At 45.3% G+C, this 15,675-nt stretch overlaps 1 protein-coding gene across 4 annotated transcripts in view; it reads right to left on the reverse strand.

The window, feature by feature from the left end:
- LOC147019423 (serine/threonine-protein phosphatase 2A 56 kDa regulatory subunit gamma isoform-like) overlaps window positions 1-15,025 on the reverse strand; it is a 203,411-nt gene extending 188,386 nt beyond the window's left edge. For all 4 annotated transcript variants that reach the window (XM_085893885.1, XM_085893884.1, XM_085893887.1 and 1 more), the window contains exons 1-3: window positions 14,871-15,025; window positions 14,477-14,551; window positions 9,494-9,701 (exon numbers count right to left, since the gene is read on the reverse strand). In XM_085893885.1, coding sequence (XP_085750011.1) covers window positions 9,494-9,701; window positions 14,477-14,551; window positions 14,871-14,897 — 310 coding nt within the window. In that variant the 5' untranslated portion in view covers window positions 14,898-15,025. The remainder of the gene's footprint in view (window positions 1-9,493; window positions 9,702-14,476; window positions 14,552-14,870) is intronic.
- Window positions 15,026-15,675: the final 650 nt, after the last annotated feature.

Here is a 15,675-nt window from a genome sequence, read left to right on the forward strand (position 1 = left end):
TTCATTTTTCATTGATAAGAGACTACGGCAGCCGCATGGATAAGGCAAGCCCACCGTACACCCTACGTACGGTCGACGTGGAACACAACTACGTCACAACTACGGCTTGTCGAATTGCTACGGCCAACGTAGAAATGAAAAAAGTTATAACTCCGCGTTATAATTCCACGGCGACCCCTACGGCCTGTAAAAGATAGCCAAATGGCGTAGGGCCACCCTGAGGCCACCACAGAAACTCTGCGGCCGCCGCACATTTCTGTCAATTCAGAGGGCGTACGGCCGCCGTATCCTCGCCGTAGAGCAAATGTGACTTAGGCCTTAGTTTGATCTTCTATCCACACACATAATAAACGCTCCATGTTGTGCATGGCACCATCTCTCATTCTCGTTAGTGTCGTTGCACTCGAACTGGTTGCAATCTGTTATATTTTCTTTATCTTTGCTGAACTTTGAACGATCGAATGTACAGTTGATGCAGCAATTGCATGTGCGCGGCCGATTTCCGTTGTCCCTTCACCTCGTTCATGTCTTTTAATTATATCCAATTTCACCTTCAATGTGACAGCCTTTCGTTGTCTCTTGAAACAAGGTGTGCTCGGCAAAAGACTTGCTGGTCGCTTGGGATTTATACTGGAAGGTATGCAGGCGAGCGTGAAGAGAATACAGTACAGCATACAGTACATGCACAGTAAAGTGAAAGTGTGTTTATGCACATCCTGTGTGATTGTTTGTTTTGCAGGCAGTTTGAAACTTTTTTTTGCGTTTTTCCTTGCAATGACATTACGATTGGCATAAAATGTTTGCGATAATTGAATAATTGGTCATTAAAACTAAAATTACGAATAAACGAAACTACGATATGCGAACTTCCGGGTAGCGAGAACTTACTGTACATATATATATATATATATATATATATATATATATATATATATATATATATATATATATACATATATACATACACATATATAATGTTAACATTGAAATAAACATGCAAATAACATTAATACAGTGTAAATTAAACACAAACACAAGACTTTCACATTTTAAATTTATTAGTTAGGGTAGGAACATTAGTACTTGCACTGTACTCTGCCGTCGTAAATAGAAACCACAAGACATAGCTCGGGATGGTACGGTTAGAGATGGGAGGGTGGAGTGGAGCAGGGGAAGGAGGAGCGGTAAGTGGGGGAAGCGTGAGTGATTCAGTGAACGGAAAAGCAGTATTAGCTTTACAACAAAGGTGCCTGCAGCATTGCCAGAACCCACAATGGAGAAGGGCAACAAGATCCTTAAATCACCTTACCTTGAACCACGATCTTCCCTGCTTGGACATGAAGGTACCAGATGGCATCATCTTCCAGAATAATCCCGTCTCGTCGGTGTTAAAAACCTGCTCCATCATAAATCCCTTCGCCTCAATTTGTTTCATGGGTGGCACATGACAATGTGTTTGAGAACGGGGGTTCAAATCCGGGTGTCGGAAATAAAGGGTTTGACAATAAAGTTCGAATACGGAGTTGGAAAATGAAGGTTTGGAAATGAGGTTTGAAGGAAAATGAATGTTTACGAATAAGGAAGAGTGCAATAGGGAAGGTTCTACCAGCAATCATTGACCGCGTAATGGCGGACCGTATAGATGCTGCATTTTCAGCCTCGAGCCAACCTGTCGAAGAACTCATTATTTTCGCTCAACATCATAACCTTTCTCTGCCTTTTTGCACAACTAACTCGTCCATCACTTTACGTTTGGGCTCATTAAAACCGGTGCGTGAGAAACAACACAAAGCTCGTAATGGGAGGTAATCGTTCATGCACAGGACGCAAACGATGACTCATCTCAGCTGTAAAACCGCGATTGGTCAAAATTAAATCCCGCGATAGCAAAATCAGAACACAATAGATTTCCCATGGTTGGTAAAAACCCGTGATAGTGGAACCCACAATATTGGAGGGTTTACTGTATACACATAGCTATTGTGCGAATCGGTTGAAAATGGTTTCATGTGACCTTGACCTTTGACCTCAAAACAATAGGCTTCCAGCTTGTCACAACCTCCACCAGATGGTGAAGTTTCGTGAAAATCGGAGTAAAAAAATGTGACCTGCAGGTAATTGACATACAAACAAACAAGCAGACAAACGGGCGTCAAAAAGAACTCCGATAATTTGGGTTGGGGGTAGTTTCAGAATAATAGCAGTTCAAAAGGTCTTGGGTGAAAATAATACTCCAGGATGCTTTAGCCAAGAAATCATCCATGTATTACATACATAAAATTGGTGGAGGTGTGACATCATCCTCAAAGCACCAAAGGCTACTCAGTATTTCTGGCCCAATTACAAAATTTGCTTGTGGAATATACATGTCAAACACATTATATCTGAGTGAAGTAATTGGCTGGCAGATTGGCCTAGAGGTACGCACACTCGCCTCCAAGATGTTTAACCTTGGTTTGAATCCCGATGCAGCAAAGAGCTGTAGCCAGTCCAGTTATAAACTGTCATCCCGGTGTTTCACAGGCAGGGCGATTCATCAACGTGAGTGCCGTCCTTCAGATGGACATTGAACTGGGCATCCCATCTACCGACATTCGTTGGCGGGAGTTAAAGATCCCACGGTTTCCTTCGCGAAGAGTAGGTGAGCTATAGCCAGCACCATGGCCAAACTTCAAATTCCTGCTCTAACCTACAGGGTGCACTAAATCAGCGGCACAGGTGCAACCTCAGCCAATGATGCTATCTCACAGCCTTGCACAATATACACAAGAAGAATAAGAAGGGAAGCAATGGTCTGTTTTCTTCATCAATCAGATGCATATTTGATGACAATTCCACGATTAATTGGTCTGCTGGCTGTGCTTGTCCCATATCTGGAATTTTTTGGGAACGTTCAAATATCATTCTTAAATCGACAAAAATACTCCATGGGATATTAGTCACTGCGGAAAGGAAATAGCTCGACTTCCCCAAACAGCTCGTTCGCGCAGCCATTGGGAGACGCCGAGCATGATTTCAGCGCGCCGCCCCTCCCCCGTCGTCTGGGATCCGGTATTTTTATGTGCCACCCCCATGGTCCGTAATATTCAAGGGCAACGCGGCTCTGTTATCGGGCACATCTGACCTGTACAGTTTGGCAGTGACATGGTGTGGAACAAAGTAGCTGTGACACCAAACAAAACATACTTGAAGAACCATGAAACTCGAGGCTGACGCGAACCAACGGTGGGTTCCAATGAACGTCAACGAGGCCGTGCCAAATGTGCGAATGACCACCACAGAAATGCGTGTGCAATCGAAACAATTGGAACAGGTCCTTCACAGAAGGCACAAAAAAAAAATCAAAATCAAAACGGTGTGAGCAAGTTTCCCATGAGGGAGACAAGAAAGCGAAAATGCAACAAAATCGATGCGAAAGAGTCATTAAGCAGGGCAGTTTGGGAACGAGCCTGTTAAAGGGAGGGGGTTATAATGCCGAGTCAGTTAACAAGATCAGATATCAACAGGGGCAAATGGAATGTGGCTTGAGGAAGGGCAACGCAAAGACAAAGTCTATCTATCGCTGCCTCGATCTACTGAAAGGGTTACCCCATCTATCTTTGCATTTATTAGGAAAATGTCAGATTTGGTTATCCACCCAATCCGCACGACGAGGGCTGCCTCAACCCGGCGGGGAAATGAGCAGTCACTTGACGGGAATTGAACCGGTAACCTTCAAGCACCCGGAGCTGACATTGGGCCAACGGTGGTCTTACAGGGCGCGGAATACAAAACAAACCACACGGTGTTCACAACACACGGCTCGACACAGAATGCACAAGAGTAACCTTGGATAACTTTGGCAACCATGCTTCTGATAAAGCATGGGAGAAACCTGGCACGTGAAAAAAAACCAAAAAGAGAGCAATTTTTAAACAGAAAGGCAGCCTAGCGGCAACAAGCTTCGACTTTACACCATTGTTTGCCTGAAAATGAGATGCTTCCACACGTAACATGGAGTTTTCGAAAGTGAGTCACAAATCTTAAACAAAAGCAAGATGTGCATCGGTCAAATAACATCAAAGTACGAAGGCCTTCAAATCCATGCCCGGGACCCTAAAGCCCGACTCGACTAAAGAGGCGGATCATTGCAATATCATATCAAAAAAACGACAATCCCGACGACGATAGGCAAAGGCCTGTGGCGCAACGCAAAGACTGCCCATTATCCGAATCATGTCGCAAGTGAACTTGAGGCCCCGTGATACATTGGTGTGAACACGTCTGCAGAAACACGGCAGCTGTGCTCACCGATGGGCGAAGCAAAACCTTCACAGATGGCTCATAGGGATCCTAAAGAACATTAAACATTCATACATTACCAGCACCATTTGCACTCACAAGCATCAAGCATGGTTTGTGCCTTCATTGCAAATAAACAACCAGCCACAACTCGTGGTGAACTGAACAAGTTGACAAAAAAAAATTTGTTGTGCAAATGAAACGACAGTAGGGAAGGGAAAAGATGCTTTGGTTGGTTGCCACGAGCTCCTACCTTCCATGGGCTCAGAATAGTTTTCCAAATGGAGCACTTCAACATCGGTTTTGTGAGAGCACATGATCACGTGGTGAAGAACGGATGAATATTGAGGATCGTTTGGGTAGCACAACAGTGGGCGAGTTCTGGTTAAATTGCCAACACCCTGGCGTTGACACAGGGTATCTTTGAAAGCAATTGCTATTAATAATTGCACCAGGCCTAATATTGGGAGAACATTTGTTCCTCTCACTACCCCCCACCCCTCTCTCATTACATTCTCACTCTGACCACCTTTCACTCCCCCGCCTCCCCACCTCTCCTCCATCCACAAATAAAGTTATTTTGACAACTTTGCACAAACTATAAAGCAAAGTACCAGAAGGATGCTTTACAAAAGTTATACAAGCTTTTACCAAAGTTAAACTACAAGGCATTGACAGTTGCCAGACTATTTAAAACAAGCTTTCCACTTGATGTTACCAATACAAACAAGCAAGTGAACAACATCTAACACCTATCAATGTGTTTGCAGCGCATGCAAGAAGCTGTTTCCAAAACACCCCCCTCAGAGTTTCCTACAGACTCCTCCATTCAGAAATTCGGAATTTAACCTTCACTCAACACGCAGCAGCCATTGGTTTGTGCCAAGTCAATGGCTGAAGGAAGAACCTGCATGCAGGACAATACATGAATGACTATAGCAAAGCAATTACTAAAATACTTCTGCATCAACGACAAGGATATCAGGAGACGATGAGCAAGCCAACAAAGAACAAACGAGAAGGGCACTCGGTAGAGCGCATACCTCCGCCACACAATATGTGATCGACGAGAACATATCAGGCCCAATACATTTTTGAAATATCATACTATATCGTTTTTGGCCCCATCTCTCAATGGTGAAGAATCACGTTAAAAATTAAATAATTCTTGCATCCAGATCCGGATTCGGATCTTCACCAAAATTGAATGAAATCTTCCTTGTCACACCCCCCCCCCCCCCAACATGTCCACCAAGTTTCATGCGAATCAGTCCACAACTTTTTGAGATATCGTGCCATATATCGTTTTTAGCCCCATCTCTCAATGATGAAGAGCGCTTAAAAAATTATGGTAGTCTCATCCGGATCCGGATCCTCACCAAAATCTAATCAGTTCGTCTGTGTCACACATCCAAACTTCCCACAAAATTCCATCCCAATCTGTCCACAACTTTTTGAGATTTCCTGTATACAAACAAACACACACACACACACACACACACACACACACACACACACACACACACACACACACACACACACACACACACACACACACACACAAATGAAAAATCACTCATGGAGTGACAACTTGGCAAAACAGCACAAAGTAAAACGGCACTCGGTAGAGCGCATACCTCTGTCAGGTGGAACAGTTCAAGTTTTGTATCCCACTGATGGACTGGATCCGAACCAAAATCCCATCCGCTTGTTCTCGTCACCTATTCAACTCATCCACCTTGTTTTGTCACAACTCATCCACAACTTTTTGAGATGTAGCGATATATTTAGTTTTTGGCCCTATATATCAGTTTCAGAAATTAGGCCTGTGTTGACCTTTTGATCTTAAAATTAATAGGTGGTTGAATTCAGCGACCCGATATGCAAATGGCCTTCAGATTTCAAGTCAATCGGATGAAAATTGACAATTTCAGAAACAATTAAAAAATTTGACCAATGTTGGGTTGACCTTATGGCCTATGTTGACCTTTAGACCTAAGATAACCTCAAAAGTAATAGGTGGTTAAATTCACTGACCTGAAATGCAAATCCTGTTCAAACTTCAAATCAATCGGATGAAATTTGAGGACTTTAGAAAACTTGGCTTAAATTGTCCTATTGGCCGACATAGACATTTTCGGTCAACCAAATTTTATGAAACTTCAATGCGGGACCATCGGAGACGTTAATCTCTGAAAATTTCACAATGATCGGTTGAGGGTTTTTGGCTGGAGGCGAGCGGACAGACAAACACACAAACAAACACACAAACAAACAAGCCGGTCGGCGACAAGGGATTCGCTAGGATCGAAGCGCTGGATATGATGCTTTTCATTCTGACCGATCCACCGACGAAGATTCATTGCCAAGACGTATTGGTTGACATGCAATTGTTCCTCTGCCTGGCAAGATTTTTCCTATTGCGTATTTTGCCAACTGGCACTCATAAAAAATGACGGAAAATAGACACCCTATTTTTGAAGGACTACCATTTGAAAAATAATCGGTTTGCTGGTTTGTGCTGTGGAGCCTCGCGTTGCAGACACACACACACACACACACACACACACACACACACACACACACACACACACACACACACACACACACACACACACACACACACACACACACACACCCCGATAAACTTCTCTCAATGCTCTTGTTTGACCGCACCTCCTGAGCCACACAATATTTTTCATAAGCCACGCCCACTTTAAATAATAAATAATTGGAGGTGGTGTGTGGGTCTTGATCGTTTTCGGTAAATAAATAAATAATTGGAGGTGGTGTGTGGGTCGTGGAATTGTTTTCGGGAAATAAATAAATAATTGGAGGTGGTGTGGGTGGGGAATCGTTTTCGGTAAATAAATAAATAATTGGAGGTGGTGTGGGTGGGGAATCGTTTTCGGTAAATAAATAAATAATTGGAGGTGGTGTGGGTGGAGAATCGTTTTCGGTAAATACATAGATAATTGAAGGTGGTGTGTGGGTCATGCAATCGTTTTCGGTAAATAAATAATTGGAGGTGGTGTGTGGGTCGTGCAATCGTTTTCGGTAAATAAATAATTGGAGGTGGTGTGTGGGTCATGGAATCGTTTTCGGTAAATAAATAAATAATTGAAGGTGGTGTGTGGGTCGTGGAATCGTTTTCAGTAAATAAATAAATAATTGGAGGTGGTGTGTGGATCGTGGAATTGTTTTCGGTAAATAAATAGATAATTGAAGGTGGTGTTTGGGTGGAGAATCGTTTACGGGAAATAAATAAATAATTGGAGGTGGAGTGTGGGTCGTGGAATCGTTTTCGGTAAATAAATAGATAATTGAAGGTGGTGTTTGGGTGGAGAATCGTTTACGGGAAATAAATAAATAATTGGAGGTGGAGTGTGGGTCGTGGAATCGTTTTCGGTAAATAAATAATTGGAGGTGGTGTGTGGGTAGGGAATCGTTTTCGGTAAATAAAGAAACATATTATTAGAAATCCACAAAGACAGAAATGCCGGCGATTCCATTTATTTTGGATCCTTTTCACTTTGGTCAATAACGTTTGGATCGAGGAGAGATCGAAGGTGGAACGACGGTGTAGTTCCTTACAAACACTGTATACACACCTTAAATGACGGTAAATAGACACCCGATTTTTGAAGGACTACCATTTGAAAAATAAAACCTCAATCAAAAATCGGCTCGAGTAAAATTTTCTAAATACCTCGAAGTGTTTAATTCCGAAGTCTCGTTTCTCTACATTCAAAACTGAAGGACAAGTATTGAAAATACTGTATGCGGTTTTTCGACCGCTCTACAGCAACGGGTGGTTGCTAGGCAACGGAATTCAAACGCGCACATTCCCAGTATATATATCACACCTTTTGGCAAAGTTTCATCGAAATTGGTTCGCTGGTTCGTGCTGTGGAGCCTCGCGTTGCAGACACACATAGACACACATAGACACACATAGACACACATAGACACACACACACACCCACACACACACACACACACACACACACACACACACACACACACACACACACACACACACACACACACACACACACACACACACACACACACACACACACACACAACCGGAAAACCCGACAATAATGGATATCTCATATATAGCGAATCCAATAAATGTAGGCGATCAACATACTTGTCAAAAAAAATTTTTTTTTGCCAAGTAAGAAAGACACAAACACAGAAACGGGTGAAAACATATGCTCCTTCACTTTCAGTGGCGGAGGTTACAAAGCTGCAGCTCACAGGCCTCACAGAATCAATAGGACATGGCTCAATGCCATCACGGTGAAAACATCAAAGATGAATGAGGTGAAATCAGATCATGGCCTGGACACAACCTTTGAGCAAGCTATACATTGCTATATCTGTTTTGAGCTATCTCTAAGCATCATTGCTCATCCCATTGAATCAAAAGAATCAAAAAATGAAAAGAAAAATCAAATATTTTAAGGTGCACGAAATTTGTTTTTATATTATCAACAAACTTACATCACAAAAAGGATGGAGCATTTAACAATGCAGAGCCTTGCCAAGGTATATAGATTACAGTCGATATGAGAGCCAGTGTGGACTCAGTCACAGACAAACAGCACCGATACAATGACATGTGACCCTTGGAGAACCCTAAACTTTAGCCTCAGCAAATGAGTCGAGCCCGTAGGCCTCGCAGCGCATCTCCGACCATGGGCTTGACTGGCCAGCTTGAAATGTGATGAAGACTGCGCAAGCGCACTAGTCCAGCCCATGGTCCGATGGGTGCTGCAAGGCTTGAGGGAAATACTGCCACAGTTATCCTGAAGCACAATTTGCTGTGGACACATATATGACACAGAATATTGTGCATTCATCACTTGTACAAATGGTTAAATTAGACAATTTCATCGTTGAAAAATCCTGCAGTGCCACTGGGTTATCTGAGAATGAATGATGTAGTAAATCTACATGCGGAATCACACACTCACTGACACACATTGAGACTGATAACGACAGCCTCTCCTGTCTTTAGGAATGGGTGAGGCTAATGATCTCTTAACATTGCCTCACTTTTACATCGAAGCTGAGCAAAAATTTTGTGATGATCCACAGCCCCCCCCCCACACCACCACGATTCATCTATAATGTCAAGGGAGCACCGGGCGACCATTCTCCACACCCCTTCGCACCCCACTCCGACTCCCAGCAATCATACCTTTAAGAGCAGCCAGTTTCTGTAGCTCTCGGTTTTTGCTCACGTTGAATCGGGAGGAGCTCTGTCTCCTCTCCTTCTTCACAATGTGCGGTGGTCCACCATACTTAACCTTGTTAAGTGGCGTCTGTGGGGGTGGAGTTCCACCACCGCCACCACCTTTTTTAGCCACAGCAGGTGAGGCAGCGGTGTTTGAGACAACAGCTGTGGTCTGCACAGTCAAAACAGAGAAACAAGATCAGTTGAGCACTTGCAAGGAAAGACTGAGACAGGGAGGCAGAAATCACTGAACGAGTAAAAACCATGCGACTCAGCCCTAAAAAAGCACTACAAAGCAGTACAATCCTGATGAATCGGGAATAGTGGGTAATTTGAGTAATAAGAGCATTCCCTCAAATCCAATAACTTTTTTCTCATTCCAAAGGTTGTATCTTATATCTGCTAAATTACTATGATTAGCTCTTGGGAGCCACTGGGCTGGCAGGATGGCATATGCCCTATAGGTACGCCCTCACAGGGGCCCAAATCTACCCCACTTTCCACTGATTTGTTAAGGCACAGCAGCCACAGTCAGAGTGCTGATTAGTCCCCTAGAGCGGCCCAATGCATGTCATCTTCGACACAAACCCTCACACACAACCACACGTCACACACACACACACACACACACACACACACACACACACACACACACACACACACACACACACACACACACACACACACACGAACAAACTTTTTTTTCTCTTTGGGGAGTGACCTTTACCCAGCAGTCCTCCTCTTTCTCCTCATTCTAGCCAGAGACAGCAACTAACCCAGGGCACACCACAACATACAGTTGCCCAACATATAAAACTTGCATCAATAGCTCCAGGCCCAAGAGGGGGTTCAGTCCGCTGCACGAAATATGGAGTAAACCTGAGTATTATGTTGACTGGGAGACTGCTGGCGTTCATCTAACCACTGTATGACCCACATGAGTGGAAATTCACACACATCATTTTCATAGACTGGTCCAGGACTTGGTGTGCATGGTCTGGAGTAGTAGGCTAGATGGCGGTCTCTCCTGATGACGGAGCATGCCTGTCCTGGATGTGTTCAGTTATCGCAAGACTGACGACACCAAAGCACTGCTCCCTCAGACAAATACGGATCTCGTCATCATCCCAGGCATGATGACATCGCTCCAGCAGCCCCTCGATGTGTCCATCAACAAGCCGTTCAAGGACGGGCTACGTCGCAGCTGTTCCGACGGAATAATGAGTGGGGAGAAGACCTACACCAAGAGTGGGATGATGAGAAAGGTCGACCTCCCAATGGATCTGCGGCTGGATCATCAAGGTGTGGGAGGAGATACCGTCGGACATCATTGAGTATTTCTGAAATGCTGCATCTCCAACATGGACAACACAGAGGACGACATCATTTGGAAGGAGAAGACTGCAAGTGAGGGTGACAGTGACGGGGACTTGCTCTACCCTGATTCGGACAATGAGTTACATGCCGTCTTTGACGAGGAAAGCATTGATGAGGATTTCCTCGGGTTTAGCTGAGAAGCTCATCAAACCCAAACGGCCCTTTTCAGGGCCACAAATCCACAATAAATATGTATGATACCGCTATGAATCCCTTTCTTCCTTATTCTTGTAACAAAAAAAAATCCTCTTTAAAATATTTTTAAAATACGAAAGAAAAATAAAAACTTCCTTTTTAACAACGTGGTTGCCTCAACATGTGACCTATAACATCATACTCGTCATTAAAAAACATTCTACACGAGTCGTCCCACGTATGGTGAAAAATTGTCAATCTGATAACAAAATTAGCAAGGACGGACGTTTGCACGTCCAGATGGACGGACAACTCAAAAACATAAAAAAACACCAAAAACTTGTACAAAATCATAAACAGGACCACCAACTCCAACCATGGTAGAACACCCTCAAATGCAGCCATAACTACCACAGACAACAATCAACATCTCAAGGAGATAGGGATGGGCCAGGCAGAGGCCCCTGGAGTACCGGCGGAAAGTGGACGCAGCGACGCGCTGCTCCGGTGCATGCTCCCATCCCTGACCTGACAACAATAAGTTAACATCCTCAAAGACCATCACACAAATACAAGTCAAATCGGAGAGAGAAAGAGAAAGAGAGAGAGAGAGGAGGCGTATTGGAATATTCAAACTCGGGTACCAACTCAACAACACCATCACACCATTCACTCGCTCACAAACAACAAAAATCATGAAAACAACAAACATTCACACAGGCTGCCGGCCCTGACAACATCTCCAATTTACATTTGAAACACCTTGGACCACATGGAATATCAACCTCACAAACATAACCAATTTATCCGACCAACATTCAAGAATTCCCCAAATTTGGAAACCAGACAAAATTATTACCCACCTTCAACCAAACAAAGAATCCACTAAATCAACCTCTGACACACCTATCACCTTACCTTGTGCACCCTCCAAAATAGTAGAACACCTAATACTCACACTCACGAGCCCTCACATCCCTCTCTCGCACATCCAACACGGATGCAGATCAAAACCACTCCACTACCAAACTATCTCACAAACCACCTTTGATCGCTTCAACAGTAGAAAACGACCAAAATGCACTCTTGCTACAATAGATATCAGCAACGTGTTTGAGACTATTCCAAAACTCCTACTCACAAACAAAACACTCAACACAAACGTGCACAACAACACAAAACTCTGGCTTGCCAACTACCTATCATGCAGACAGTCATAGTTAACCTTTAAACGCAAGTCATCACACGCACACGATATCTTCCTAACGGAGTCCATCAAGGCTCAGTCCTCTCACCCACACTCTAATCTGTTCATTCACGACATTCCACAGCCACCTGAGAACGTATAAATATACTCATATGTGTACGATATCACCATTACTTCCACCCATAGCAACATCATCACAACCAGATCACAACTTCAACCCTTCCTCAGCACCCTACAAACCTGGCTCACCATTAACAGATTGAAAGTAGCCCCTCAAAATCACCACTCACCCTTTTAACAAATTACACTGACGAACATAGCGCTGCACCACACATCACACTGTACAACAACATCCCAACCATACACGCACCAAACAGAAATATGAGGCGTCACCTTTAACACATCCATGTCATTCTCAGATCACATCATAAACATTAAAAACACACGCACAGCCAGGCTGAACACACTTCGGGCACTCAGAGGCACCGACTTCAGACATGACAAAGAAACATCACCACCAATATACAAACTACATTAAGTCAGTCAATGACACCACAAAGACACTACGTCCTTTACAACATCCTCAACTGATCAACTCTGACTAATAAACACATCCATACCCACATCCCCATAAACACACAATAACTAACCTGGGCCCAAACAGTATCCTGGGTACTAAGCCCCCACCCATCGACGATACAGAGAAATTACTCCTCAGGTCTGATCGTGTTCACCTTTCATGCCTCCGCTGTGGACACCAGCTACAACTTTTACAATACAAATATACACTTGATGACACAACCGACACCTGCAACCTCTGCCAGACCACCCAACACACAATAAAACACATTATGGAAGACATCTTAGATGTGAGGGATCTTCGGGTCTCTCCCGAGAGATCGATTGGCTGTGTGCCACAGGTCTGTTCAAGCAGAATTGACCGGGGCTAATCAACAAAAACAATGCCCTACGGGCAGCAAGCAGGATGTGCCAGCACGACCATAGGTAGCAAGCAGCACACACCAGCACCATCACAGGTGGAAAAGCAACACAAACCACCACCACACACAAGCACAACCACAGACAGCAAATCACCAGTACCACCACAGGCAGCATCACAAACCAGCTGCACTACCTGTCAACAGTTCTCTGCTCTTGCGTATGGCAGCTTTGGCTGCCAGGTAGCTATTTCTTGGAGTGTGGCTGTGCCACCGACACTGTGCTCCTCTAGCAGAACACTGGTACTCGTTTTGCCGACCTTGGAAGGATGATGGGCTGAGATGACCCCACATGGTGTTAATTCAGCAGTCAATGGAGCTCGAACTCAGGACCCGAGGATCCCAAGCGAGCCACCCTAACCACAAAGCCAAGCCCAGGTTTCCTGTCAGTGAGTATGCACCAGCACCACGATAGGCAACATCACAAACCAGCAGCACTACCTGTCACAAGTGAGTATGCACCAGCACCACGACAGGCAGCATCACAAACCAGCAGCACCACCTGTCTCCAGTGAGTATGCACCAGCACCACAACAGGCAGCATCACAAAGCAGCAGCAATACCTGTCTCCAGTGAGTATGCACCAGCACCACCACAGGCACCATCACAAAGCAGCAACAATACCTGTCTACAGTGAGTATGCACCAGCACCAGCACAGACAACATCACAAACCAGCAGCACTACCTGTCTCCAGCGAGTATGCACCAGCAGCACAACAGGCAACATCACAAACCAGCAGCAATACCTGTCTCCAGTGAGTATGCACCAGCACCACTACAGGCAACATCACAAACCAGCAACAATACCTGTCTCCAATGAGTATGCACCAGCAGCACCACAGGCAATATCACAAACCAGCAGCACTACCTGTCTACAGTGAGTATGCACCAGCACGACCACAGGCAACATCACAAACCAGCAACAATACCTGTCTCCAGTGAGTATGCACCAGCACGACCACAGGCAACATCACAAACCAGCAACAATACCTGTCTACAGTGAGTATGCACCAGCACGACCACAGGGAACATCACAAACCAGCAGCAATACCTGTCTCCAGTGAGTATGCACCAGCACCAGCACAGACATCACAAACCAGAAGCACTACCTGTGTCCAGTCAGTGTGCACCACCACCACCACCACCACGACAGGCAACATCACAAACCAGCACCACCACCTGTGTCCAGTGAGTATGGACCAGCACTACACGAAGCACCCTCATCCCTACCTCGTCGGAGTTCTCCACGACATCCTTCGCGCTCTTCTTCGCCTCCTTCCCCTCCTTCGCTGCTTTCGCGCCTTCCTGCGGAAACATAACGGACCGCGGCGCCTCTCGCCCTTCACTCACACACCGAGATGATCACAGATCAACACGTCCGGCCACAAGTCTCCTCGGCACGCACAACACAATCAGATCGTGACGAAAGTGCAAACACAAGGAGAAAAATCTCGGCGAACACACGAACACGTCCATAAAAATGCCCACACGTTCAGACGCGCGAAATCCTCTTCAGGCACAGAATGAATCTGAGGAGACTCCTTCGTCGAACGGCTGGTGTTTTTTACCGTCAACGCTCGTCACACACAAATGGAGGTTCGCGGTTCGCGGAGCCCGCGCTCACCTTGTCCTTCTTGCCTTTGTTCGGCATTGCGCGGCCTAGCGCGCCCTGCGCACACCCTCCGCCTTTCCTCGAGCCGCGGGGCCACGCCGGGCGGGGCTCCGATTGGCTGCGAGCGCATCACGTGACCCCGCACGCGGCACCGAGCAGCCCGGAGCAAAAGGTGTCCGAGGCTCGAGTGACGTTCACCGGTCAATGACGTCACGTCAAGTCACGTACAGATCGACCGCGAGACGGCGATACCTCAGATTTCCTTGGTCAATCATTGCGGTTCAAGTTAAAACGTCCATATTCTCTTGGAGCGGCCTTCACATCGCGGTGCGGAAAAACGTACCTGGGTAACGTGAGCGTGCGTCGTCAAACTTGAGGTAACGTCGAGTGAGAAGCAAGAGCGGTGTTCAAAAGGTTCTCAGAACAAGGTGTTTCACCATCAACACAACAACCAAGGCCAAGTCTTCATCTTTCAACGCACAAACATTATGGAGGCCGAATTATGAGGAAAGTGTTTCGTTATAATTATCAATTATTTAACGGGTTCGATTCCCCCACCTTGTGGGGTCGTCCAGGGAAACGTGTTCAATCCAAGGCTTTCACAAACCGGCTCGCCTGGGGCCCGACATTCCACCGGAGGTGATTGTGGCAGGAATTTGTAAATCACCGTCTCACCCACTCTGCGAAAGCACTTTGGGATCTTCAATGTCAACTAACGACTGCGAGCACATAGTACACCCGGCTTAACGTGGATCTGAAGGATCTTCAATGTCAACTAACAACTGCGAGCACATAGTACACCCGGCTTAACGTGGAT

The sequence above is a fragment of the Eptatretus burgeri genome, chromosome 9 (genome assembly GCF_056783735.1).
Source record: "Eptatretus burgeri isolate ZD-2024b chromosome 9, Ebu_testis_v1, whole genome shotgun sequence".
Taxonomy (NCBI): domain Eukaryota; kingdom Metazoa; phylum Chordata; class Myxini; order Myxiniformes; family Myxinidae; genus Eptatretus; species Eptatretus burgeri.